The 27,695-nt window shown below is 58.4% G+C and overlaps 1 protein-coding gene across 3 annotated transcripts in view; it reads right to left on the bottom strand.

The window, feature by feature from the left end:
• Positions 1 to 12,918, bottom strand: part of BRSK2 (BR serine/threonine kinase 2) — a 56,748-nt gene extending 43,830 nt beyond the window's left edge. For all 3 annotated transcript variants that reach the window (XM_063093760.1, XM_063093758.1, XM_063093759.1), the window contains exon 1: positions 12,828 to 12,918. In XM_063093760.1, coding sequence (XP_062949830.1) covers positions 12,828 to 12,918 — 91 coding nt within the window. The remainder of the gene's footprint in view (positions 1 to 12,827) is intronic.
• Positions 12,919 to 27,695: the final 14,777 nt, after the last annotated feature.

The raw sequence follows: 27,695 nt of genomic DNA, 5'->3' as shown, positions 1-27,695 counted from the left end.
CACACACACCTGCACACACACAGACACACGCACAGATGCAGGCACATGCACACAGACACACACATGCAGACCTACATACACAGAGACACAGGAACACACAGACACGCACACGGACCTGCACATAAAGATGTGCACACACAGACGCACACACTAGCAGACCTACACACAGAGACACAGCAACACACAGACACACAGACCTGCACACGCACACTGATACACACATACACACACACAGACACAGCAAGACACAGACCTGCACACGCAGACCTACACAGACACACATGCACATCCACAGACATGGGCCCAAGAGTCCCATTCTGAGGCAGCAGGTGCCCAGCCTCTCCCGTCTCAGACCCCAGGGCTCCTCTTTTTGGAGCTGCAGGAGGGGACCCTGCCATCCTCTTCTCAGGCCCTGGACAGTGCAGGGATGGGCCCAGCCCTGAGCCTTTCTGAAGCACTGCCAGCAGCGGGAGCCACATGCAGGACACAGAGCTGCCCTCGCCCTGCCCACTTCTCCCACCCACCCTGTGTGGCCCTTACTGAGAGCTTGGCGCCCCTTGTCGTGTCCTCCTCAGGTGTGCAGGGCCCTGGGCATCCTGTGTGGTTTCCCCAGCTCCTGTCAGGGCTGCCCCCGTCACCCTGGGCCATTCAGCGCAGCTCTGATTTGCGGTCCTACTGCTCAGCTCTGGCGTGTGCTCCATGCCTGCCCCAAGCCGAGCAGGACGCACGAATCAAAGGCAAGCACAGAGCTACAGGTGGTGAGAGGTAGGCGGCGGGGGGCAGGGGCCAGACCGTGCGGCACCTTGGTGTGGAATTTGGGGTCCAGCCTACACCTGTGGGAGTAGCGCAGTGCTGGCCTGAAGCAGAGGGAGGCCAGGAGACCCCAAGTTGTTGGAGGCCAAGTAGGGGGCAGTGGACAGAGGCTGAGCCAGCAGCCTGCAGGAGGAGGGCCCGAGGAGGCATGGGAGCCCCTGGGGTCAGCACTCTTGAGATGGACAGACGCTGAGCCCGGCCTGCCCCCGGGAGCCTGCCCGCACAGAGGTAACCTCCCACATGGGGTAAGAATAGAATTTGCTTAGCTGGCAGAGAGAGGGGAGAGGCAGAGACCTGCCAGCCACACCAGGAACCCGGGCAGGACGTGGCCTCTGCGCTCTCCAGGCTGGGGCTTGGGCTGGCAGCCAGGGAGGGGTCAGGCAGACGGCCTCCCCTTGGGGTCCTTCCTCACCCCATCCTCCTCCGGGTGCTGGGACGAGGACGAAGGGGAAGGCTGAGTGACACCAATGTCAGAGTTGAGTGTGAGACCCCACAAACGGGACCCCTAGAGCCTCCCCACATTGGTCCTGGCAGGCCAGTCAGGGAGGAAGCCCGGCTGGTGCCAAGTCCTTACCCCACCCGCACTGTCCTGAGGTCAACAACCCTGGGAGGGGAGCCCCAAAGAGGGGACATGACAGGAGAGCAAGGGCAAGGAAGAGGGGAGGCATCGGGAAAAGTGGGGACCCAAGGGGACAGAGAGACAAGAGGGGGGATGCGGAGAAGCCAGGCCTGCAGAAGGCAGCCCCTCCCTGTGCCCCAGGCCCCACGGCCCCTGCAGGCCTCTGGTGGCAAGGCAGCCACTGAGGGAGGGGTGCTGGGCATCAGCAGCTCGGCCTGACACCAGGGGCGGGGGGGGGCAGGCTGCAGAGGGCATGTCCTCACCTGAGCTTCAGTGGACCGGGAGGGGCACTGGCTCTGGAAGCTTCCACTGGACAGACTGAGTTCTGCTCACTCTTCATTGGCCAAAGTGAGTCAGGGACTTGGAGGGCGGGAAGGGGGACCCCACCATGTGCCCTGGGGAGGGGAGCTGGCACCCCTGTCACAGCCCTGGAGTCCCGGTGCTGTAGAGACAGTGAACCATGACCTCCTGGGAGTCGGGGCAGGACCCTCTGCAGAGAAGCCCAGACACACTCAAAGGGGCCGGGCCTGGGGGCCAGGAAGCATCTAAGCCCAGGGAGGGAGCAGGGGCCAGGCACGTCCCGCCCCTCCTGATTCAGGATGGACCCACCCCACACCCATACACACCCTGGGGCCTGCTGCACCTTGCCCTGCTGGCCTGACCTCCATGACACCCCCAGCCAGGCAGCGGGGCCTGGAACCCATCCACCTCCTGCAGGCAGGGAAGTCTCAATACATATGTCTTCTGGTCACTGGAAACTCCCAGGCCAGTCTCAGCACTGGTTCGCTGGGCATAGGCTTGGTTTATGAAGCAAGAACCCAAATGCCACCAGAAGGGCCACCTGTCCCAAGGCCAAACTCTCCAGAACACAGCAGACATAATTTCATCAGCACATGGTCCCCAGCTCACACGCCAGGTCTCCTCAACAGGGTGCCAGTGCCCGGCTGTCAGGCCGGTCCCCCAGTCCTGGGGCCCCAGATCAGGGGAGCGGAGGGGCTAGGTGCCTGATCCACACTGGTCAACACCTGCTCTGAACGTGAAAGCCATGTCTGGGGGCTGCTGGCTGCCCCCCGCCCCCCAGGGTACAGGCCGCTTGGCATCCAAACCCAAGAGGAGAGGTGCCCTAGGGGTGAGTTCCTGAGGCCCAGCAAGGAACCCCAATCTGTCCCTGGGCCACAGAGCCTGAACCAGCAGCTGAGGAATGTGCCCATGGCCACCAGTGCTCTTGAGGGGCTGTTTTCCCCAGGAGGACTCTTACAGACAGAGGCAGGGACCACCCTACTGTGGGGACAGATAGGCTCCATAGGCACCAGACTCCCCGAGGCTCATGAGCACGGAGCAGGTGGCCAGAGCTGACCCAGCCTGGACCAGCAGGCATGGGCCTGGAGTTAGTGGCTGCCCGGCAGGTTCCTGTCATCCAGGCAAGAGGACCCCTGCTCACTGCCTCTGGCACAGAGATGCCCCTAAGGGCAGTGTTCACCAGCAAGGGGACCAGCACCAAGAGGGCTGCAGCCAGGCCCTCCCACCCACCCCTGCTCTCTGGGGACGGAACGCCCTGTCAGCTCAAGACCCTGAGGAAGCCACCTGGGGTGGGGTGGGGCAGGGCTTCCCAGGGCCCCAGGTCCTCCCTGATGGCACCGTCACCCCAGCACTAGCAGAAGCCAGAGGAGACAGGCGAGAGCTCCCAGATGCCACCCAACTGAGTGACTCAGGAGCTCCATCCACCCTGTCAAAGCTGGGCATAAACTCCCTGCCCCCACCACCAAAGCAGCCAGCTCCAAGCCACCAGAGCCCTTCCTGACACTGTGGCCTGGGGTGGGGGTGGCCACACATAGTAGCCTCCATCCTGCCTCCCTGGTCTGGGGACAGTTGCCACTGACCTCATGTGACCCAACTGGGTGCCATGTCCCCCCAGCCCCAAAACAAGGCTGACCAATCCTGCCACAGCAGCCAGTGTGTAGACCCCTGAGGGTGTGCACAGGTCCCTGAGGGCAGAGGTCCCAGGACCAGCTGACTCCACAAGTGAAGGGCTGGGCAGGGGGAGGTGCTGGTGTAGGCCTGCCCCTCCCTCTATGGGCTAAGCACCCAGGACAGCAGGCCGAGACCCCAGGTGCCCCTGCCATGCCCACAGCAGGGCACCTCCCTGTGACCTGGGGCCACCAGGCATCCCCCTGGGTGATGTCCCCTGCAGCCCCAGGCAGGGCCCGAGGTGGGAACATGGTAGGACCTTCGGCTGGTTCACAGCCCCCTGCACAAACACACAATGGCAGATGCCCTCTGCCACTCAGGGCTTTTGTTGGAGGACGGCCTATCTGTGCCGCTCTATGATTAGTTGTAAATCCCTGGGGATTTGGGGTTCAGGGTCAACAAACATCCAATCTGAGACGAGCCCTTTGTCTCCACAGTCAATCCAGCAGCTCACCCCTGGCTTATCTGCCTGCCGAGCCTCTTCCCTTCCAAATGTCACCCGTCTCCAGTCAACTTCCCACCCTGCCCCTGAGCTAGCCCGGGGTGGGGGTGGAGGGCTGGCCCTTTCTGTCCTGACCCATCACCCCAGTGCCCCAGGCTTGAGGAGGGGGCTGTGGGAGTAGACCCGAGGCTCCAGAGGACCCTCTCTGTGCATGTGGGAGCTCCAGGAAGACCTGGGCCCTTGCCCACTGGGAGGAGCCGGGAGGGCTGGCTGGGCTGCCATAAGGAGGGACCAGCAGGTCCAGGGAAATGGGGGTCCCAGGGTGGGGCAGCTGGAGGGTAACACCTGCACCCTCCCCCCCTCCACGTCTCTTCTCCCAGAATGTGGGGGCTCAGGCACACAGACCCTGACTCAGATGGGGGCTCCTCAGAGCCAGGATGGGGATCTGCTGCAGCCAAGGTTTGAGGACCAACTGCTAGAGGCAGCCTCCCTCCCAGGAAGCAGAAGCTGCAGAGTTCAGCAGGGACAGTGCTGGACAGCTCCCCAGCTGGCGCACGAGCCTGCTGCCCCTCAGGCCTCCACGCCTCAGAAGCGGGGTGCAGGGCCCACTCTCCTGATCCTGAAGGTCGGCAGGCTGCCCCCACTGCTGGCGTGGACCAACCAGGGGCTCTCTGTGCAGAGTGTGCCAGGGTCCAGGGCTGCCTGGCCCCCTGGGTGCCAAGCTTCCATGTGCTCCAGGGACACACTCAGTAGGCTGGCCCCTGGCTGTAGGGGCTCCCAAGCCTGGCCCCCCCTACCCCATGCATGAATGTGGTGGGCTTGAAGAGTGACCTCTTCTTCCAGGTGACTACAGTCCTGGCCAGAAAGTCTCACTCGAAATGCATGTGCATTTGGCAGAAGCATCTGCGCACCAAGCATGAGCCCCAACCTGCAGACAAGGGGCACAGCCCACCACCTCAGCAGTCTAACACCAGGCAGGAAGCCCCTAAACACAGGCACCCTTGTGGGGCAGCCACACGTCAGCCATGCCAGATGACACATGGCGCAAGAGGCCATAGGCCAGGTGCTTTGGCAGAGCAGTTCTGCGAAGACAGGAGCTGGGGCCAGTTGCCCTGGACGCTGGACCGTCTGGGATGGTAGGGCTGCCCCACCCCAGCTCTGAGCTCCAGGACCATGCAGTCACTGCTGCATCTGGCTGTTCTTCAGTGTCCAGGACAGTGACTGCCACTCAACACTCGAACTGGATGAAAAGAGCCCCTGCACCCTAGAGGGTGAGGCCAGGCCTGGGGCTGGGAGCCGGCAGGGACAGAAGAGACTGTCACACCCAGTGTCTGGCAGAAGTGGCCTGAGGAGCTGACACACGAGGCCTGAGCACCATGAGGGGGCAGGTCTTTCCCAGACCCCAGCCTAGGTCGTGCCTTGCTCCCAGTGAGCAACCAGCCAGCACCTTCTTCCCTGCCTAGCCCCCCGCCCCACTGGGTTTTGGAACACAATGCGCCCCACTTCCATGGCAGAGCTAAAACAGGCCCCACTCCTCCTGCATGGCATCTACCCCTCTGAGACTGGACCTGCAGGTGTATGTCATGGGGTGAAGGTTCCAGAATGTGTGGGTCAGATATCCACAGGCAGGGCCAAGGCCATGTTTTGCTGTGTGCCCCACACCCAGCCCAGTGCTGGCTGCACAGGTGCCCACGTGTGACGATGGATAAACTGAGGCCATGCCTGTACCCACCACTGTGCCAGGGTCAGGGGTCAAGTAGGAAGAAGGGGGTCGGCCTCATTACAGTCACCACGGCTCTCCAAGTGGGTCGCCGACCTGCATCAACATCACCTGGGAACGTGTCAGGAATACAGACCCTCGGGCCCACCCTGAAACCCAGGCCTCAGGTGATGCCGAGATGAGGACCCCTGCAAACAGCCCCCAGCCCAGGGCCTGATGGATACCAGCCATGGCTCAGAGTGGGGAGACTGTGCACACAGTCCCTGAGCAGATCCGGGACCCCACTGGCCTCCAGACACTGGGTGCAGAGAGGTGGGGGCTGGGGCTAAGGCTGGGGTGGCACGCAGAGGCGGCACGCAGGGCTTGGGACCCTTTCCTCTCTGCTGTGTGTCTGAGAATGCTGCGATCCAGAGTGCAGCCAGAGCTGGTGTTTACAGTTCCCACAACAGCCCGACCCCAGGCAAGTCACAGAAGCTACAGGGCTGAGGCTCGGGCGGCGCCCCACACCCACTCCAGCTGGCCCCTAGGACAAGGACGCTGTGAGCAGAAGGTGCCAGGAAAGCTCGCTCAGCCCAAGGCTGACCTGCTGTCCCTGCACCCCAGGCTCCCCCGTTGCCAGGCAGAAAGCAGGGCCAGGGCCCAGTGGGAGCTCAGGCGGGGCGGGGACACACCCTGGGTCTCTGTGGCAGCATGTGGTCGAGGGACAGGGATGGGACAAACCTCTCCCCAGCTTAGAGCCCACCACGTCGGGCAGCCACTTGGAGCCCCAAGGGCTGTGCAGCCTGGGTGTCCCCTCACTGGGCACAGTGGCTGGTCTGGCTTTGCCACAATCCCTGTCACCTCTCTCTGCTCGCCACCCCCACAAACAAGAGCCGCACGCAAACCATGTCGACTAAGGGGCAGCAGACGCAGAGTTGCCGTCTGTCCCCCCTCCTCCCTCTTGGGTGCCTCAGCCCTGCCCAGAGGCGATGCTGCCGCAGTGTCAGGCCCAGCACTGGGCTTAGCCCCATCAAGCACGGTCCCACGAGGCATTGTCCCTGTCACACCCAAGCCACTTAGCTGAGGGGAAACTGAGATGTGGCCAAGTGACTACTCGACTGCAGGGTCTGCCTCTCTATCAAACACCCTGGTGGCACCCCCACCTTGGGGGCTCTGCAGAGCTGTTCCTCAGGAATGTCCTGACCCAGAGACCCCAGAGGTCACAAATGCCCCATGGTGCTGGCCTGTGGCAGGCAGCCTGCCAGCCCCTTCCCTGCTGGAGGTGCCTTTGTGCCTGTGGCCCTGCTGCCAACCCCGTGTGGAGGAAGCCCGTGGGGCTGGTGGAAGGGCTCTCAAGACCCTCAACAGCACAGGACGAAAACCAAAAACAGCCAAGAGACACAAGAGCGAGTCTCCTGCGCTCACATCAGAAGGACTTGTGCCCCAAGACAACGTGGAGGAAGGAGAGGCTGGGAAGGTCCAGGTCAGGGCTGCACTGGTTCCGTGGGTCTGCATGTGCCCCAACACCCATGGAGGGATGTGAAGGCTGTGTCCAGGCCCTTCCTCATGGCTGAAGACCCCAACCTGGACAGCAGGAGGGGAGGGTGAGAGTGGGCAAGGGCCTGAGGCCACGGTGGCAGGGCGTGCAGCTCATTGCCTGGGGAGGAGGCTTTGCTGGCCTCTGCAGACCTGGGCTCCCGACCACCTGCCCACCTGTGCTGCCACCTCCAGTGTGGGGCCGGTGGCACTGCCGAAGGGGCTCACAGGAGGAACATGAACAGCAAGCCCTGGGGCTCTGAGGCACGGCCAGGGCACTGGACCTCCTCACCCAACACGGCTGCTCTGGCCAGCGCCTTTCCTGGGGCGGACACCAGGTCACCTTTGGCCAACATGGAGAACTCTCAGACTCAGGCCAGTGAGGTCACCTGCCCAGGAGGCAGCTCTCACTGCAGCGACACCCCTGCTCTGGCCATGAGTGCCCGATGCCAGCCATAGGAGGAGCCCCTCAGGTGCCCATGGCCACATGGCTTGACCTGGAGGCCCCTCTCTCTTGGCACTGAGGACCCACCAGATGCTGCTCCCCAGGCGCCCCCCATCCTGGCCCCTTTATCCAAGTGAGGGGCTGCCCAGCAGCTCTGGGGTCACCCGCAGGCTCCCAGCCAAGCCATCCCTCAGAGGCCACATTCCTGGCGAGGCAGGCTCCCCGCTCCTGCACACCGCCCACGGCTCCTAGCCTCGCCTGACGTGCAGCCGCCCCCGGCTGCGTCATCAGCCACACAGGCGGCTGTCCAGGCTGTCCTCCCGCCTCTGCTGAAGGCCGGGAAGGCCAGCCCTGCCCTCCAGGACCCTAGGGCCCAGCCTGAGCCCAAAGTGGGTGGTGATGGCATGAGGCCCCAGGGCGCCTCCAGGGACTGTCCCAAGGGGCCCAGGACTCCTTTCCTCCCACCCCCCAGCCCAAACCTCCACTGCAACCAGCCCAAAATTGTCTGTTCACCCTTAGCCAGGCCCACAAGGATGCCATGGCCACCCAGGGGAGGGAGCTCTGTCCTCACAGGCCTCTACCCCCAGGGCAGACAGGACTGCACCTCGGCCCAAGGGCATGGTGCGTGATCTACACGCAGCAACCTATGTGGCCCTCACCATCTGCCTGAGGAGGAAACTCAGACCCAGTCCACTGCCTGGGCCCTGGGGCCCCAAGGCCTGAAGCAGACCAGCCTGGGAAGCCAGAGATGGCCCCGGAGGGAAAGGGGGAGTTTTTTTTAACAGCCAGCATTTCGGGAACATTGTTCTGTGGGTGGGGACCTGGTTCCCAGCTGCCAGGCTCCAGAACACTGGCCCCTCAGAGGCGGCGGAGCAAGGCCTGAACCAAGCTGGCCGGGCCCTGAGAGGCAGCCGGCTGGGCACAGGCCCTGCTTTGTCCCTGTGGCCTTGGCCCCAGCCCAGCCTCCATCTTGTCCAGAGCCCAAGGCAGCTGGCTTGGGCAGCTTGGCCAGGCTGGCATCCCTGGGGTGAGGCCCGGGTGGCTCCGCCACCCCAGGCCCACCACCCACTGCAGTGTGTTCTGACTCACCAGCCAGCCCCGCAGGTGAAGGCGGGCTGACTAGGCCAGAGTGCTGTTCCCTTCCTGCAGAGTGTAGGACAGCACGAGGGACCACCCAGACCAGAGGAGGCCAGGAGGTCCCTCCCCTCCCATGCGACCTCCAGGCGGGCCCTGACTCATGCTGTCCTGCTGTCCTCTCGCCTTACACTGTGTAGATGGTGTCTCAGAGTCCCTCAGCCACTGAGTGGCCAGAACCCAGGTGGGCAGTGCAGTGCCTTGGGGCCAGTGGCACAGAACCCATTAGGCTCCACAGTGGCTGCAGGGCACAGCCCACACAGGTGGGAGCGGGGGGGGTGGTCCCAGTGGCCGGCCTGCCTCCTCCGTCAGAGCCAGTCCCCAGCGGAGCGCTCGCTTCAGACGCAACCTGACCCTCCCAGGTGCTCAGAGAAGCTGGTCTGTGCCATGAGGCCTTGGAGGCACAGGTGTCCCCCAAACTAGAGCCACCAGGTGACCGCATAGGTGCCCTTGTTACTGCTCCTCCAGAGTGATAGCTACAGACCTCCGGCACAGGAAGGTGGCAGACGGGGCCATCCTCACAGATGGGCCTGCTGTGGAGCTGCCGCCTAGACCCCCACCCCAGGGTCACCCCCCAGAAAAGAGCAGGAGTGGCATTCTGCAGTGCAGCCCTCCTGGCCCCACGCTGTCCTCAAGGTGGCTGGTTGGGAAGAGGGGCCTGGAGGTGGGGGTGCACGGGGACCCACACCCCCTGCCAGCCACCAGTGAAGACCCCTGGGTGCCCCAGAGCAAGGGAAGGGCCCTGGCCGCCTCAGGCAGCCAGGGGTGGGGTGGGACCTGGAGCCCCTGAGAGCCTTAGTCCTGGGTAGGCGGCATAGTCCGTGGTAGCCCCAGAGGCTTCCACCTCTGGACAGAGCCTGGGGTCGGTGGGGAGGGCAGCCAAGCTTCACAGCACAGGAAAGCAGGCTGGGCCCTGCCTCCACCGCACTCCCTGACCACTCTAGACACGACTCCCCATGTGCGCAGATCGTGGGGCAGAGATGGAGCCACAGATGACTCCGAAGCCCTCCCTGGCACAGCCTGCACTGTGCTGGGGTCTGGGGGTTGTGGGCCGTGGTGCTCCCACATGGAGGAAATCCATGGTCAGGGCTAGGTCCTGCCTAAAGTGTGTCACCTCTGTGATGGACCATGCTGTGCCTTCTGCCCGGCACACCTTATCCAGTACGAGTGGCCCCTGGCCCCCGCAGAGCGCTTCTCTGTGAAGAGGCAGTGGGACCCCTGTGAACAGGGATGCACAGACACGTGCTGAGGGGCTTAAAGCCACAGCAAGCTGGACAGGACAGGGGTCCTAGGGCTTCCCCCACTCCCACGATCCTCCCATCCCCACCCGGGAGCACCACCTGTCCAAGGTGTGCCCACTCATCACGTAGGACCTCTGTGCCGGGCTGCCCAACAGGGACAGGCCAACCGAGGCCAGGCCTCAGCCCAGAAGGGGGGTTCCCTCGGGGAGGGTCTGCACTGTGGGAAGAGGGCTGGGGGGGTGTCCTGAGGCCTCTGCCTGGTGCAGTCACTGGTAGGGGAGCCAAGACACTGCACGGGCCTTTCCAACTACCTCACAGGGCCCCGGGCTCCTCCAGAGGCTGCGCCAGGGTCGGGAAAGACCAACAGGTGGGAGAGTTGCCCATCATGCCCAGCTCCCCAGAACTCTGCACAGGACTTCACTTGAGATCAAGGTCCTGATATGTGGACTTCTGAAAACCAGCTCTGTGCAGTGAGCACATGGTGGGCTCCTGTTCCATCCCACCCCAGAAACACCTGCACCCTAGGAGGCCCTGAAGGTCGCCATCCGCCAGTTTTCAATGGCCAGAAACCAACACTTTAGTTTCGGTTGGTGCCTGGGCTCGGACACTCTGGTGGTCAGAGGTGACACCCGAGGCCACTGAGGGGAGCTGTACAGAGGACTCTCCTGGACAAGAGGGAGATGAGCACACAACCACAGCTCCACCGCCCTGTGCGGAGGCCAGACGCTGCCGTAAAGCGGTAGCACTGACCTGCTGGGCCCAGCGCCACACAGGTCAGATCGTGAACCACGACCTGCCGAGAGGTGCGGCAGAGGGCGGGCTGCACCCTGCCAGGCCCGAGAAGGGTGTCCACCAGGCCCTGGCTGGGGTCAGCCGGGCTGAAAAGCTCACGCCGCACCTGAGCCTCAGTCCCACCGGACGTGTCCTCTCCACAGCCACCTCAAGACAAGTGCCTTTTGTTTTGAGCGATGTGGGCAGAGGGGAAGCCAAGAAGAACAGGGAGGGTTGAAATGAACATGTCGTTGGTGCACAGTCAAGGAGAGGTGGGCTGGAGCGGAGGGCTACGCCAGGCGGTCTCACCGCACCGTGGCCTCCCCAGCTCCCCTGCAGCCAGGCCATGGCCAGATCCCAGCAGGAGAAGCATTCTCCACAGCAGGATCAGAATGTCCAGCCTCGCGTTCTCCCACCGAGGGCTCCTGGCAGGAAGCCTACCTCCCTCTCTGGAGTAAAGGACAGGCTTGGGATGTGGCAACTCTCCAGGCCTGGAGCACACACATTCAGGGTCCCACACCCACCAAACTTGAGACAACCCTTCAGCAGCAGGAACGGGAAGACGGGCACCACGGGACAGCCTTCTGGGCAGCAAGCTTACACTGTGCCCATCTGAGCTCAGAGAGGGGCCTGGCTCCTGAGTGCCCAGCACGGACGGAGGCTGCTTTGAGCGCCCCTTGGAGCTGTTTTCTAAGTACCACGCTGCAGCACAGGTTGACACACACGCACGGCGCATCCTTTCGTATTCATTACTGTTAGTTACAGTGGAAACCTCCTGCAATTGACCCCACGACAGTGTAACTCAGTAAGGGGTACAGAGACCAGCCCGGACCCACGGAGACCGGTGCGCGGCCCTGCCTGTAACTCACTGTTGTCACCACTTACGCGCTGGTGTTTCCTTATAATAGCATTTTATTGGTATGATAACTGGATTATTTCACCGCCTCTCGCATTGTGCTGTCCTGGGCCCTTCCTTCACCGAGGATTTCACAAACCACGGCTGTCCTTCCCAGGAAACATATTTTGAACTCAGTTAAACGCTGGCTGTCTGGCCACCCCACCAGCCCTACCCACAGCCCTGCCCGGCAGCCAGCGGCCCCTTGGTGCAGGTCAGTGTGGGGGTGGCTCAGGCGCAGGGGTCGTCTGTCTACCCCAGCCCTGGCCCAGACACCTTCCTGTGCTCTGCTGGTCACATCACAGCCGCCGGCTCCCGGCCCGGACTGCCCGCCCCACTTTCCTTCCCAAACACCCCCCCAGCGGAGCGGCCTCCTGAGCCCCCAGCCTGCACCTGCACCCTCCTCGGACGGGAAGGGCTGAGCGGTCAGTGCCAGTTAGACCTCGGGGTGGCCAGGACACATGCCGGTCCGGGGAGAAGGAAGAAAATGGCTGAGTCCGGCCCCGACAAAGGGGACTCTGGATGTGCCTGGCCGAGCAGATGAGGGGCTGGCCGAGCCCAGTGGGGCTGGGGAACGGTGGCCAAATGCAAAGGTAGCTGTGGTCACCGCGGGCCTCCTGGGACCTAAGCGGCCCTCCGGAAAGGCAGCCCGGACGGGCCCGGAAGACCCTGCTCCGGTAGGCCCGGGGTCTGTTCCACCTGCCAGGCCGCAGACCCACGGTCAGGGCCCCGCGATAGTCTGGGAGCAGCGCCTGGGAGCAGAGGAGGGCGCTGTCCAGCCCGGTCCCCGCAGTCTCCCGCCCCCACCGGAGAGGGAGGCCAGGGCCCGGCCGGGGCGGGGGTGGGGGTCGCGGCGGGGCGCAGCTGCTCGGGCAGCCCGCCCATCGGCGCGGCCGCGGCGGGCGGCAGATGGGCCCGCCGGCCCCTCCTCCGCGGCACAATGGCCCGGCCGCCGGGGCGCGCATCGCGGCCCGGGCCGGCACCTGCGGCGGGGCGAGGGCGCTGGCGGGGCCCGGGGCTCGTGTGGCCCGGGCTCGTGCGCCCCCGGCTCGAGCGCCCCAGGCCCGCGCCCCCGGCTCGTGCGCCCCCGGCTCGAGCGCCCCCGGCCCGCGCCGCGTGTCCTTGGGCCGCGCCCGGCCGACCGCAGCCGCCGCCCGCGGGGCTCGGCGGGCCGGGCGGGCGGGGCGCTCGGCCGCCCATTGTTCGCGGCCGCGGGCCGGGCCGGGCCTGGGCGCCCCCCGCCCGCCCCCGCCCGCGCACGCACCTGTCTGCCCCTTGCCCAGCGTCTTCTCCAGCCGGTAGGGCCCCACATACTGCGCGTGCTGCGCCCCGCCGTCCTTCCCCGTCGATGTCATCGCTGCCGGCCGGCGCGGGCAGGGAGGGGCCGGCGGCCGTGCGTCCGCGTCCGCCGAGCGCCGTCCGCGCTGACCGGCCGGCGGCGCCCCCGGGCGGGCCGCGCTGCTCGGCGCCCCCCGCGCTCCGCCCGCGCCGCCGCCCCCCGCGCCGCGCTCCGAGGCGGTCGTCCGAGGCCCGGCCCGCGGTGACACCGCCGCCTCGTCGAGAGGACAGGGCGGGCGGGGGCACCAGGCTTCCGCCGCCGCCGCCGCCGAAGCCGCCGAGGCCCGCGCCCCGCGCCCCCCGCGCACGCCCGTCCGCGGCCGCGCGGCCGAGCCGAGCCGAGCCCCCGAGCTGAGCCGAGCCGAGTCCAGCCGAGCCGAGCCGAGCCGAGCCGAGCCCGAGAGAACGCAGCGGGCTGCGGCGTCCGCAAGGGGAGCGCGCGCCGGCCAATCACAGGCGCCGGCCAATCAGCGCCGCCCGCGTGCACCACCCCGCCCCGCCCACCGCCCCGCCCCCTCCCAGCGCATCCCAGCCCCACGCGGGCCGCGGCCCCGTGGGAAGCCGGGCAGGTGGCAGCCTCGGCTCGGCACTTCCGCTCTGCGGGCCGCGAACCCGGGTCTCGGAAGGAGTTTCCTGCTCCTCGCGGGGGCTGCGCGCGGGGCATGGGGGTCTGCGCGGGGCGGGGGGACTGCGCCCGGGACATGGGGGTCTGCGCGCGGGGCATGGGGGTCTGTGCCCGGGGCATAGGGTCTGGGCCAGGGACATGGGGGTCTGCGCGCGGGGCATGGGGGTCTGCGCGGGGCATGGGGGTCTGCGCGCGGGGCATGGGGGTCTGCGCGGGGCATGGGGGTCTGCGCGCGGGGCATGGGGGTCTGCGCGGGGCGGGGGGACTGCGCCCGGGACATGGGGGTCTGCGCGCGGGGCATGGGGGTCTGTGCCCGGGGCATAGGGTCTGGGCCCGGGACATGGGGGTCTGCGCGCGGGGCATGGGGGTCTGTGCCCGGGACATAGGGTCAGGGTCTGGGTCTGGGCCCGGGACATGGGGGTCTGCGCGCGGGGCCTGGGGGTCTGTGCCCGGGACATGGGGGTCTGCTCGTGGGGCGGGGGGTCTGTGCACGGGACACGGGGTCCGCGCGCGGGGCGGGGGACTGTGCGTGGGACATGGCGGTTTGTGCGCGGGGCAGACTTGCACCTCCCGAGGCTGGCTGTGCCAGGCACCATTCTCCGCCTCCGCTCCTGTTCCCACCGGAAGAGGGGGCGGCATTTCCCGGGGGTGCATCAGCGACGGAGCACAGCGGTGGAGTCAAGGAACTCGCCCAAGGCCACACAGCAGCGGCCCCATCGCCGGCACCTCCCTGGTCTTTGCTGCCGACCTTTCTCTCTTCAGTCTGAGCGGTTGGGCTGGGGGTGCAAGATTTTGGGTTAACCAGGAGAAGCGTCTGGAAAGTCTAAAGACATCAGGCCAGAACGCAGAAGCAGCCAGACCTGGAGGGACCCTCTGTTTCTTGCAGAAAAACACGTTTCCTTAAGCTAGTGCTGCAGAAGGTGGTGGGAGGGGAGGGTGGCCCGGAACCCTGCAGGCCTGGGGTCCCACCGTGTGTGGGCCTCCTGGGAAGCTGCGTTGGCCATCGTGGTTTCTACAGGTAAGTTCCTGGGCATCGAAGTTTCGCTTGTAGATTTTCTTCTGCCCACCCTGGGCACTCTTGAGTGTCGTGTGCACTGAGGAAATACCCAGATCTTTGCAGTGACCTGCCGCAGTAGAGAGCAGAGTGCTCTTTGGGCTGTTTGCACTTGCAGCCCAGGAAGGGGTGTCGGCCTCAGGACACCAGCTCCTGCCATCCATGCCTCGCTTCTCTTTACAGGTCTGGATTAAGAGCCACCATGGGCTAAGTTCTGGGTGATCGGGCGAGGAGGACAGCCAGTCAGGGTCCTGCCAGTTGGGGGCTCAGGGCTTTAGACAGACAACCACAGACAGAGGGTCAGCCCCAGGCTGCTGCTGGTGTGATGGGGCAGTGGTCATTTTGAGCTGAATTAAAGAGCATTCAGGACCTTGGGCGAGAGAAATTGTCAGCCGAGAGCGTGTAGGAGACCAGGAGAGGGCCCAGGTTGGGGCAGGCAGAGGAGGGCACCTGCGGGAGATGCCACGTGGCCTCACACCTCCCCGCCTGCAGGGTGACAGAGCTCACCTTTCTGGTGCCCTCAGCAGCGTTTGGCCCTGTTGACCATTCTCATCTGGTCCTCCTGGTTAACCCAAAATCTTGCTCTCAGGACTCACTCCCACTTCCTTCCCCACCTCGTGTCCCTGAGGCCCTTTCCACCTTCTCTGGCCACTCCTCAGCTTTCTATGTGTCTGTGCATCCCGTGCCCGTGGGCCTCCTCAGGGCTCAGTCTGGGGCCCCTCTTGCTCCCTCCACGTCTTCCAGGCACACCTGTGTCCACTCTGATCCTCTGTAGAACTGCCCATTCCTGAGTCGCCACTGCCAGCCTGGGCCTTGGTCCAGGGCCGCAGGGCCAGCTCCCGGCTCCAGCTCTTACAAATCCTCAAAACTCAACACCTTCACAAGAGAATGCTCACCTCCCTGCCCCCCAGGCTACTGGTGGATTACACCAGACACAGAAGGGAGAAAAACACCCATTCTTGGGACACAGAAGAGGAGGGACAACTTCCCAACTCTACCTGAAACCATCTTAACCCTGGTCCCACAACCAGCTGAGGACATGTTGAGAAAAGAAAAGTCCACTCTCTCTCATGAGCCCAGACACAAAAATCCTCAGCAAAACATCAGCAAGTCAATTCCATCAATATATAAAAAGAATACTGTACGGATGACCCTGTGGGGCTTATTCCAGGAATGCAAACTTAGTTTAACATTTAAAAGTCAATTGATGTCATTTACCATGTTAGCAGACTAAAACAGAAAAAGCACACGAGCGTTTCAATAGATACAAAAAAAAAAAAAAAAAGCATTTTGTCAACACCTGTTTGTGATAAAAACCCTCAGTAAACTGGGAATAGGAGGGAGCTCTCCACCTGGTAAAGGGTGACTACAAAACCCACAGCCACGTCCCATGTGGTGGCGAGGGACCCGGTGCTTTCTCTCCAGTCAGGAGTGAGGCAGGACTGTGCACTGTTACACTTGGTCTCCGCGGGAGGACACGGCCAACGTCGCAAGGCAGGGAAAACTCTAAATGACCTTTATTCGCGGATGACATTGCTATCTGTAGAAAACCCAACGCTACAAAATGCTGGTAAGACTAATGAGAGAGTCTACCAAAGCAACAGCACACCAAGCCAAACAAGGCCAGTTCTGTTTCTGTGTGCTAACAGTCAGAAGTTGAAATGATCGTGACAATGCCATTTACGAATGGAATAAAGGCCTCGAAACACTTAGGGATATGTTTAACAAAATATGCGTGAGATCGATACACAGAAAACTATAAAATACCACTGAGATTAAAAAAGACCTAAAGAAATGGAGAGTCATATCATGCTTATAGATTCTAGGACTCTATATGGTTAATATATCAACTCTCCCAAATTGATCTATAGATAGAATGCAATTTCAATCAGAACCACAGCCAGTTTTTTTTTTTTTTTTTTTTTAGAAATTGCTAAGTTGATTCTGAAACTTAAAAAGAAATATGAAGGACCTAGAAAAGCCCAAACAATTCTATAGAAACGGGAAACTTATACTATCTGGTTTCCAGTTTTACTATAAAACTACAACAATCAAGACAGTATAGTATTGGCTTAAAGACAGACATAGATCAAAGACTGAGACCAGAGTCCAGAATAAATCCTTGCGTTTACAGCAACTGGGTTTCAACAAAGGTGCAAAGATAATCCAGTGGAGAAAGGATAGTTGTTTTAACAGAAGGTGCTGGAACAACTCGACAGACATATGGATAGAAAGAACTTGGAGCTGTACTTCACAGGATATACAAATACTAACTAGACTAACTAGTTGATATTAGTAAACATTAACTAGAAATGGTTTGTACACCTAAATGTAAGAGCCATAAGTTTAAAACTCCTAGAAGAAAACAGGAGAAAAATCTGTGTCCTTCGGTTCAGCAAAATTTCTAAGATGCAAAAAGCACAAACCATAAAATAAAACAAAAATAATAAATTGGACTTCATCAAAATTAAAAATGTTTGTGTTTCAAAAGACACTGTTGAAGAAAATAAAAAGCCAAAGATTGGAAGCAAATATTTGCAAAACATCTCTTTGATAAAAGACCTGTATCTGGAATATGTAAGGAACTCTTACAACTCAGTAGTAAGACAACTTGACAAAAAATAAGACAAAACATTTCAAACAAGAAGAGGTGTGGAGAGCAAATAAGCGTGTGAAAAAAATGCTCAGCATGATTCGTGATCAGATGCAGGAAAAGTTCAGGCGCAGTGAGGTGCTGCTGCACACCCGTTAGGTGACTGAAGTTCATTCAGAAGCTGACACCAGAACCTGGGGAGGACACGGGGCACCTGGAACTCTCCTGCATCGCAGGTGGGAATGCGAGATGGCATGGTTGCTTTGGAAACCAGTGTGTCAGTTTCTTGTAAAGTTAAATACACACTTACCATACAGCCCAGCAATCCCACTTACAGGTATTTTTCCAAGAAGAATGAAAACTTAAATACACACAAAACTTGTATGCAAATGTTCACAGCAGCTTTATTTGTAATAGCCCCAAATTGAAAACAATGCAATTACCTCTTAGTGGGTGACTGAACAGGCACTGTGGTATGTCCACGCAGTGGAATACTACTCAGCGATGAAAAGGAACGAGCCACTACCCTGGCCGCACATAATGAATCTCAAAAACATTACGCCAAGTGAGAGAATCTGGTCCCAAAAGGTTACATGCTGCATGATCCCATGCACATGATGTTATAGAAAGGGCCAAACTGTCTTTACAGAAGACAGATGGGTGGCTGCCAGATCTGGGGTGGGGGAAGATGGTGAAGTGTGTGATGGGCCATCAGGTGACAGGAACGCTCTGCATTGTGATGGTGGTGATTATGCTGCTGGGTTATTTGTCAAGCTCACCGAAGTGTACACATAAATTGGTGAATTTTATTGCATGTAATTTTACTTCATAAAGCTGACCAGCAAAATGAGCTCAATGCTGAGGAGCTGGTGGCCTGGGTAGGGAGAGAAAGCCCCTATCCTCCAGTGGTTTCCTACATGTGCGTGTCAGGGTGCAGTGCCAACCATGGGGTCCAGGGCAGGCCGGGGGAGCTGTTGGCTGTGCGTGGGTGAGCTGGGGAGGGCTTTCTCCATGACGTGGCTCGGGCTGCCTGAGGACCTGGGTGCAGAGCAGAGTGGACAAGTGGGTCATTTCTCTTCTAGTGGGGAGAAGAGGACATAGAATCATGGAGACGTCCCATCTCCACTGCCAGCCTAGAAGTTTTCTGTGGGCAGGGGCGATGCTGTCCATGTCTGACGCCCACAGCCTCCAGCAGGGCCTCTCAGGAGAGTGCAGGCTGCAGCAGCTCAGGCTAGAGGGGCTCTGAGTGTCATCTGGTGTCTCTTACATCCACCGTCAAGTTCTGCCAGTGTTGGGCTGTGACTGCTACCAAGGCAGAACTGCTTACCTTAGCAACCCCCCCCCGGTCCCCAGGCCTGGGCGCCCCTTGCTTGTGGCTCCTGGCCCCAGCCTTGGTTTCCCGAGGCCAACAGCTGACATATTCCTTCACTCACCCACTCATTCATTCACTCACCACGAACCCATTCATTCACTCATCCATTCATTCACTCATTCTCCCCATGTTGCCTGAGGTTCCTTAGGCCCTGGGATTAAGGGCAGTGGCCCAGCAGGGAGTTGCTGTTGCAACTGCTGATTGCCCCAGACAGAGCAGTCACACAGACAAACGACGAGATGACCTGTTCAACGGCATCACTGAGCTGGAGCAGACAGGCTCACAGCCCAGACAGAGCTGGGGGGGTGCCGAGGCATAGGTGCAGGTGGGCAGCTGACCTAGCAGCCACTGCTGGCTGAGCCTCACACACCCCCAGAGAGGGCAGAGGAGCCCCTGAGCCGCTCCCTGTCCCCTCCTGAGGCCCTGCCACCCACCTGTCCTTTTATCGGGGTCAGTGTGTGGAGAAGGGAAGGGCAGCAACTTCCTGGCTCCCGACACCGTTTGGGGGCATTGGGGACACTTTTCTGCCAGCCGTCTTAGGCATGGTCTACCTCACCTTCTAAGCTTTCTCCCCTGTTGGCTTCCCTGTGGCCCCCCACCCTGTGTACAGATCCCTGGTTCCCCTGGGGGACGTCAGATAGGCCACCCCATCCCCATCCAGCTGGGGTCTGCCCACAGCCACGTCTACCTCTGGTTCCCCCTGGTCACACCTTCACATCCCACCTGTCCCTGGACCTCAACCTGGGGTAGACGGTGGCCCGAGAGCCAGACCAGCGGGGGGAGGGGACACAGGTGGCAGGAGGAGCCAGCAGCTGAGGTTTAGAGGGTGGTTGGGACCAATATGTCCAAAAAGACTCCTGGGTAAATGATGCTTATGCATTGCTCAATTACCAAATTCGTCTATGCTCATTGGAGGAGTTTTAAAAAATATATACAAATAAAAAGGAAATAAGAATCACCTTTGGTCCTATCACCCGGAGAAAACCACTAGTTAACATCTAGTTCATGTGTCCTTACAGTTTTCTACCAGCTGGCTTCTGCTAAATGGGATGGTTTATAACCTCCTCCTTTCTGTTAAATTTTTAACAGCTTTATTGAGACGTAATTCACATACCATGTAATTCACCAATTTAAATCATACAATTCAATGATGTTTGTTTTTAGCGTATTCACAGAGTTGTGCAACCATCACCACGATCAATTTTGGAACATTTTCGTCACCACTCCCCAGCTGTTCCCCTCCTAGGGAAGCACGAGCCGGCTCTCTCACCCTAAGGACCTTTCTGCTCCGGACATTTCACAGAAGGGGGATCCTGCAACGTGTGGCCTTTTGCGACTGGCGTCTTTCCCTGAGCATGACGTCTTCAAGGTCCGTCCGTGCTGTAGCGTGTACCAGCGCTTCGCTCCTTTCCGTGGCTGCACAATGTTCCATTGTGTGGGTGGACCATGTAGACTCCGGGGCTGTGCTCACCGCTGGACGTCGAGCAATGCTGTTGCAAACACCCCGGTACGTGTCTTCGTGTCCACGTCGTGTTCTTACTGCTCTTTGGTGCATATCCAGCAGTGGAATTGCTGAGTTGTGTGGGGAGTCCGTGTTTAACTTTTTTGAGGAACCGTTAAGCTGTTTTCCACAGCGGCTGCACCGTTTTACCCTCTGACCAGCACGAGTGGGCATTTCAGTTTCTCCACATCCACGTCAACACTTGTTATTGTCTGTCCTTCGTCATGGCCGTCCTAGCAGGCATGAAGTGATGTCTCATGTAGCTTTAATTTGCATTTCTCTGGTGACTAATGCTGATGAGAATCTTTTCATGTGCTTCTTGGCCATTTGTATATCTATTTTTGGACAAATTTCTCTTCAGATTTTTCGCCCCTTTTCTAATTGGGTTAATTGTGTCTTTGTGATTTAGTTGAAAGAGTTCTTTACATATGGGGTTCTGGATACTAGTTCTTTATCAGATATACAATTTGCAAATGTTTTCTCTCATTCTTTAGGTTGTCTTTTCACTTTCTTGACAGTGTCCTTTGAGGCACAGAAGTCTTTAATTTTGATGACATCCACTTTATTCTTTTGTCACTTGTGTGGTTTGGTATTATACCTAAAAAACCATTGCCTAACCCAAGATGATGAATATTTACTCCTATGCTTTCTTCTAAGAATCTTGCAGTCTACGATCGATTTTGAGTTAATTTTTGTATATGGCCTGAGGAAGGGTTCCACTTCATTTTTTGGCAGGTGGCTATGCAATTGTCCCACCTCCACCTGTTCTTTGCTCATCAAATTATCTTGACACCCTTGTAGGAAATCAATTGGCCATGAATGTGAGAGTTTATTTCAGGACTCTAAATCACATTCCTTTTTTTTTTTTCCCCAGTAAGGATTTAATAAATGTTTGAATGAATCCTTTTTCTGACCCATATCCCCCTATGGGGAAAATAGAGTAGTTTAGTCAGGCCCCCTTGCCTCAGGTCGGGTTGGGGGTGGTGCAGCACATTGTTTGTAAACAAGTTGTGTGGGGATGGAGTTAGCGCACATGGGTGCCAATGTATTTTTTTAGTTTGTTGCTATTCTTGTGTAAATCACATTCCTTATGGCAATTCCACACTCTCTTGATTATAGTAGTTTTGCAGTAAATTCTGAAATGAAGTGCAAGACCCCAACTTTGTTCTTTTTCAAGACTGTTTTGGCTATTCTGGCTCTCTTGCAATTCTATATGCATTTTAGGATCAACCTGTCAATTTCTGTAAGAAGGCAGCCGAGATTTTAATAGGGATTGCATTGAATCTACAGATCAGTTGGGAAGTATTGTCATCTTAATAATATTAAGTCTTCCAAACCATGCACATGGATGTCTTACCATTTATTTAGGTCTTCTTTAATTCCTTTTGGCCATGTTTTGTAGTTTTCACAGAACAAGTTTTGCATGTCCTTTGTTAAATTTATTCCTAACTATTTTATTCTCTTTGATGCTATTGTAAATAGATTTGTTTCTTAATCTCACTTTCAGATTGTTCATCACTAGCTATAGAAGTGTAATGGATTTTAGCGTATTAATATTTACCCTGCAGCTTTTCTGAACTTGTTTACTAGCTCTAATAGTTTATTAGTGGATTCCTTAGGATTTTCTATATACAGGCTCATGTTATCTGCAAATATAGATAGTTTTACATTTTCCTTTCCAGCCTGGATGAGTTTCATTCCTTTTCCTTATTTAATTACCCTGTTAAATAGAGGTGGTGAAGGCAGACATCCTTTTCTCGTTCCTGATCCAGGAGAAAAGCATGCAGTCTTTCCTCATTAAGAGTGACGTTAGCTTTTATGATGCGGCTCTTTCATAAATGTCCTTTATCAGGCAGAAGAAGTTCACTTCTATTCCTGTCAATGAAAAGGTGCTCATTTTGTCAAATGTTTTTACTGTGTCAATTAAGATGATCATGCGGCTTTCGGTTTTTACCCTCTTGCTATGGTGTATTACATTAATCGTCTTTTGCATTTAAACCAACCTTGCCTTCGTGGCGTAAGTCCCACTTGCTCATGGCATATAGTCCTTTTTATATGTTGTTGGATTCAGTTTGCTAATACTTTGTCTATAATTTTTGTGCCTATACTCGTAAGGGATATTTGTCAGTATTTTTCTTGTGATGTCCTTGTCTGCTTTTGTTATCAGGGTGGTTCTGGCCTCTCAGAATGAGCTGTAAGGGTTCCCTCCTCTCCTATTTCTTGGAAGAATTTGTGAAAGATGGATATTAATTCTTCCTTGAGTGTTTTGTAGAATTCACCAGCGAAGCCATCTGGGCCAGATTTTGTCCTTTTGGAAAGTTTCAAAGTTACTAATTAAATCTCTGTACTTGTTATAATCTACTCAGATTTTCTATTTCTTCTTGAGTCAGTTTTGGCAGTTTGTGTCTTTCTAGGAATTTCTCCATTTCAGCCAAGTTATCTAATTTGTTGGCGTGCTGTTTATATCAGCATTTAAGAGTTCTCTGCAGCCTTTGACTTTTGCCCCTCATCATCTGGGGACCCTCTAAGTGTCCTTCCTCTGCTGCACTCTCCCTTGGGTCCCACCTCACTCAGAGCAGAAGCCGAGTGGGCTCCCCCAGCCCGTCTCTCTGGCTTCGTGCCCCACGGGCTCGCTGCCTTATGCCACCCCCCGGCCAGCTGCCCCTTCTCGCCGCTCCTGGGGGACTGCACACTCCTGTTTTGGGACATTCCACTGCTGTTCCTTGGCCTGGAGGTGTCTTCCCTTAAACACACTCTTGGCTCGCTCCCTCAGGGCCTGCAAAATTTTCTTCAAATGTCCGCGTAGTTGTTTGCCACAGCTGCCATAACCAAGTACTGCAGACGGGGCGGCTTAAACAACAGACATTCATTCTCTCACGTCCCGGAGGCTGGGAGTCCGAGAGCCAGGTGTGGCAGGGCTGTTCCTGCCGAGGCCTCTCTCCTTGGCTTGCAGACGGCGTCTCCTCCCTGTGTCCCCACATCGTTGTCCCTCTGTGTGTCTGTGTCCTGATCTCTTCTTATAAGGACACAGTCCTATGGGATCAGGGTCCACCCTACTGATCTCATTTTAATTTAACCACCTCTGTAAGGACCTTTTCTTCAAAGACAGTCACACTGTGAGTGCTGGGGCTTAGGACTTCTGCATAAGAATTTGGGGGACACAGTTCATCCCGTAACAGTCACCTTCTCAATGAGCACCCCTGACCATGGCAGCCTGCCCCCAACTTGACCCTTGGCTCCCTCATCTTGCTCCACTTTCTCCCAGGGCAGGTGTCATCTCCTGACACCCAGGATACGTCACTTATTGGTCCCGTTTCCCCTCTCTGGTCCGTGTCCCCCACTGGACCTCAGCCCCAGCAGACAGGGATCCTTGTTTTGTTCCTGGATGAATCTTGGGAGCCCAGGCCCAGCCTGTCATACAGCAGGCACTTGGCAAAGGTGCGTGACATGAAGGGACGTCTTTCCTCCTTGCCGAGTGCTCTTTCTCATGGTTGTCTTCGTGGCTTCCAGGGGTGGGTGTCTGTAACTGTAAGACCCGGTGGGTCCTCACGTCAGCCAGCAAGCTGACTGAGCTCTGTCCGTCTGGACATGCCTCTGATCGTCCTCCTGCAGCGGACATCTGATGCAGGGCCGTTCGGCCAGGGGCTGCACCTCCTGAGCCTTCTGGAAATGTGGTGCTGACTGACCGCCCCACCTCCGTCACCCACGCATGCTAATGCGCCACCTGGTGCGCCCTCGTGGAGGGGCCTGTTTCCACGCTCGGCGGTTTTGATGCTTGGCGACAGCTGTGTTCGACAGTGTGGATGTTTTCATTCACAGCTGAGGCCGAACGTTCTCCCCACTTATTTAGTGGCCATTTACGCTTCTCTTTTGTGAATGACTTATTCATGTACTTTGGCCATTTTTCTTTTTAGGTATTCCATATATATATATATATATTTTTTAAGATGACCGGTAAGGGGATCTTAACCCTTGACTTGGTGTTGTCAGCACCACGCTCTCCTGAGTGAGCCATGGGCCGGCCCTGGGTATTCCAGATTTTTAACACTAAATTGTAAGAGCTCTTTTTCTGTTTAGCTCTGTTTTGTTGTTTCTCTTTTGTCGTTGTTTGTAAGAGCCCTTTTGCGTGGAAGGTGTCGGCATTCTCTCTACGTGCATATTGCAGGTACTTTCTTCAGAGCTTGTTACTTGACTTTCAGTCTCTTCGTGATGTTTTTGGAGGTGGTGTCAAGCGTCGTGACGCCCCTGTCATAGTTCTGGTGCAGTGGAGACCTTTGGGGCTGCCTTTCCAGGTTAGGGCCCTCCTCGCCGTCAATGGCCCTCATCTCAGGGCTGGGCCCCGAGTCCTCCTGGCTGGTGCCCAGGGACTCCCCAGACCCCTGCTTACCAGACCAGCCCTGCCATCTGCCCATGCGCGGCCAACTGGGTGCTCCCTCCTGATGATTTGGAGGCCCAGACGTGCCCACCAGGTGAAGCTGCTCGTTTGGCCCAAGGATGCAGAAGCCTGGATGCTGTGTGGGGACCATGGCCCCCAGGGCCCCAAGGTGGGTTGTGATATTATAGAGAGGGACTATGAGGAGAGGGGGCTGGAGGCAGGACAGAGATGCCGGGCAGGGGGTGCGCAGCGTGGGCACCTCCGAGAAGGCCCCTCTGGGCTCCCTCAGCCCCTCATCCCCAGAGCCTGACTGTCCTGTGTCCCCGAGACCACTTCCCTTCTCTGCTGGGCTTCACCAACAGAGAGTGGGTCACCTGCCACCAACAGAGCTTTGGCCACACCCCTTCAGGGGCAGGGAGCACATCCTGGAGCTGTGTCTGGCGGCCTCACCATCTGCCGTTTTCTGGAAATAAAAACCTTTGTGAGCGGCCAGGCCCTGCCCACCCGTGTCACCCCCCCTCCCCCCCACCGCATCAGCTTGCTCTGGGGCGACAGAGAGAGAGAGTCAGAGAGAGAGACAGAGAGAGAGTCAGAGAGAGACAGAGAGACAGAGAGAGAGAGAGAGTCAGAGAGAGAGACAGAGAGAGAGACAGAGAGTCAGAGAGAGACAGACAGACAGAGAGAGAGAGAGTCAGAGAGAGAGACAGAGAGAGAGACAGAGAGAGTCAGAGAGAGACAGACAGACAGAGAGAGAGAGTCAGAGAGAGAGACAGAGAGTCAGAGAGAGAAACAGAGAGACAGAGAGAGAGAGTCAGAGAGAGCACGCTCCACTTTCCTCCCTGCTGGGCTGGCTGTCCAGTTACCACCTCCCTGGGGGTCACCAGCCCCACCCCACCCCCTGAGCTCAGGGTGGGAGGAAGAGAGGTGACCAGGATGTGGCTTGGAGCAGGTCCCAGCTGCTCTCCCTGGCCTTCCCTGCCGGTGGAGAAGAGCTGAGGAGGGAGTGGGAGGCAGGGAGGGCTGGAGTCTGTGTGAGCGCATCTGCTTCTGGTTAGTGGGGATGCCCTGGAGAGAGAGGGGGGCCTTGTTCCTGGGTGACCCCAAGACCAAGGGGTACACGTTCCAGGGAGGAGGATCTGGCCTCAGGACACAGAAAGACTTTCCAGTAATTCAGAGCTGGCGGCACCTCCCTGGTGTTCCCACGAGGCTCGGCCCAGTTTGGGCGGGGGTCGGCATCTGGTGGGAGGGCGTGGAGAGGCGGCGATGGCCGAGAGTGTAGGGCCTTTCCCGTGGCAGGCTCGGGGTGGAGGCCCATGGCCTCGCACCCTGCCCGCTGTGGACCTCGGCCAGTGAGCTGTGTGTCCGCGCGTGTCCCGGGACACTCAGTGTGTATTTCCACTTGCGTTTGAACAAGAGAGGAACGGGGACGGGTGCACGGCAGTGTAAATGTGCTTCACGCCACTGAGCGGTGCACTCAAAAATGCTGAAGATGGGGACTCTATGTATGCTTTACCGCAATTAAAATTTTTAATAAGCAGGCTGGAAGAAGGACGGGGGTCCCATTCTTAAAAGAGGAGCTTAGGTTCTCCTCTCCCTCCACGGACTTCCTGGGGGCTGCGCCAGGCTTCCTGGGACGTGGGGCAGGACAGTGCAGGGAGCGGGTCCCAACAGCCAGGTGCCCCCCAGACTGGCACAGGGTGCAGGGGCAGGAGGAGCAGGACGGTGGGCATCGTTTCCAGCGGGCTCCCGGGCACTGGCAGATATTTTTGGAGCATTAATCCCGCTCCTCTAGAGACAGCCCGCCACTCACTCCTCCCTGGACCTCGCCTCCTGCGTCACGTCGCACACGGAGATTAACCAGAGCCAGCGCCGGGGACAGCGCGCCCACCCCCACCAAGGAGGACCGAGGAAGGAGGCCACGCTTGAAGTCACACTTATTAAGCAATTGCAGTGAGTGCAGGTGCCACCACTGCCGGGGCCGCCTCTTTCCTCCCTCCTGTTCCTCCTCCAGCAGCCACACAGAGCCATGGACAAACAGCCCGTGTCCCCACGAGGGTGCAGAGCACACGCCGCGTGCGGCCTCCCCTGAGGGATGGCGGCTCTGTCAGGACGTAACGATGCTTACACTCCCGTGAATTGTGGCTTAATAGACTGTGGATTTTTAGCATGACTGTCTTTGTATTTACTTCTTTAATGAAAGATGGCTCTTGAGACCGCCGAGAGGTCCCCGCCTCGGAGCTGCTGCTGGCAGCAGAGGTGCCTGGCCTGGCCTTCCCGTCCCGTCTGCCCCTCGCCTGTATTTATGGTTTCAATTTGGCTTTTATTATGATGATGACTTGTTTTTCAGAATTAGGGTCACATGTCCCCAAAGCGCAGGAGCAGAGCTTTCCTCAGATGCGAGGGAAGAAAAATGTCTAATAATCATGTTGAATGTTGGTAATTAAAGTGCATGCGGCCCCACAGATCGAGTCTGTATTTTCTGAAACCCGCCCATCACGAGGTGACGGAGCCTCACTCCTCCATGCCTGCATAGCTGGAGAGTTCCATTTTGGCAAAGTTACTGTTGCCCCTGAAATTGGCATTTAATGAGGGACTTTTTTCCCTTGGTTTTCTCAGGACCCCTTTGGTCGGCCTCTGGTCTGGAGCACACTCATTTCCCAAGTGACGCTGAGGGTGCGAGGTCACGGGACGCGCACTGCTGGCCCCATCGCACGCTCATACACGCTCCCTGGAGTCACGGTCCTTGGGTCTGCAGCCCCTTCCTCCTGCCCCCTCCCCAAGGCCCGGGAGGGGAACCCGGGCGGCGCAGCAGCCCTGCGCCCAGGCGCTTTCAGAAAGCGACCCACTGTGGTGAGACCCCTTGGGGTAGTGTCAGAGCTGTGGGCCAGGGTTAGTGCTTCTTTCCTGGTCACCGAGGCCGAGTCCTTTCGCGGTGGCGTGGGTGGGGTGCGGCTGTTGTGAACCCACCGGCCTCTTTCTTGGAAAGCACTGCTGTGCAGAGAGGCCGCCGTCAACAGCGCTGTGGCCAGGACAGGAGCTGGCCGAGGCGGCAGGGGGCTGTGCGGGTGCCCATCCGCAGGGCCGTCCTTCCCAAAGCGGGGGGAGGAGGGTCTCCCAGCACCTGGCTTGTGTCTTCCACCCGTCCCCTCCTCCCCCTCCCCGGGTATCTGCTGTTCCTGCTCCTCGGTTGGCACCTCATTCAGGTGGGGTGGCCCTGGCAGGGCAGCTGGAGATCACTGACACCCACCGAGGTTTCGGCCCCGCCAGCCAGACC

Source organism: Cynocephalus volans, chromosome 4 (genome assembly GCF_027409185.1).
Source record: "Cynocephalus volans isolate mCynVol1 chromosome 4, mCynVol1.pri, whole genome shotgun sequence".
Taxonomy (NCBI): Eukaryota; Metazoa; Chordata; class Mammalia; order Dermoptera; family Cynocephalidae; genus Cynocephalus; species Cynocephalus volans.
This window is presented reverse-complemented; position numbering and strand designations above follow the sequence as displayed.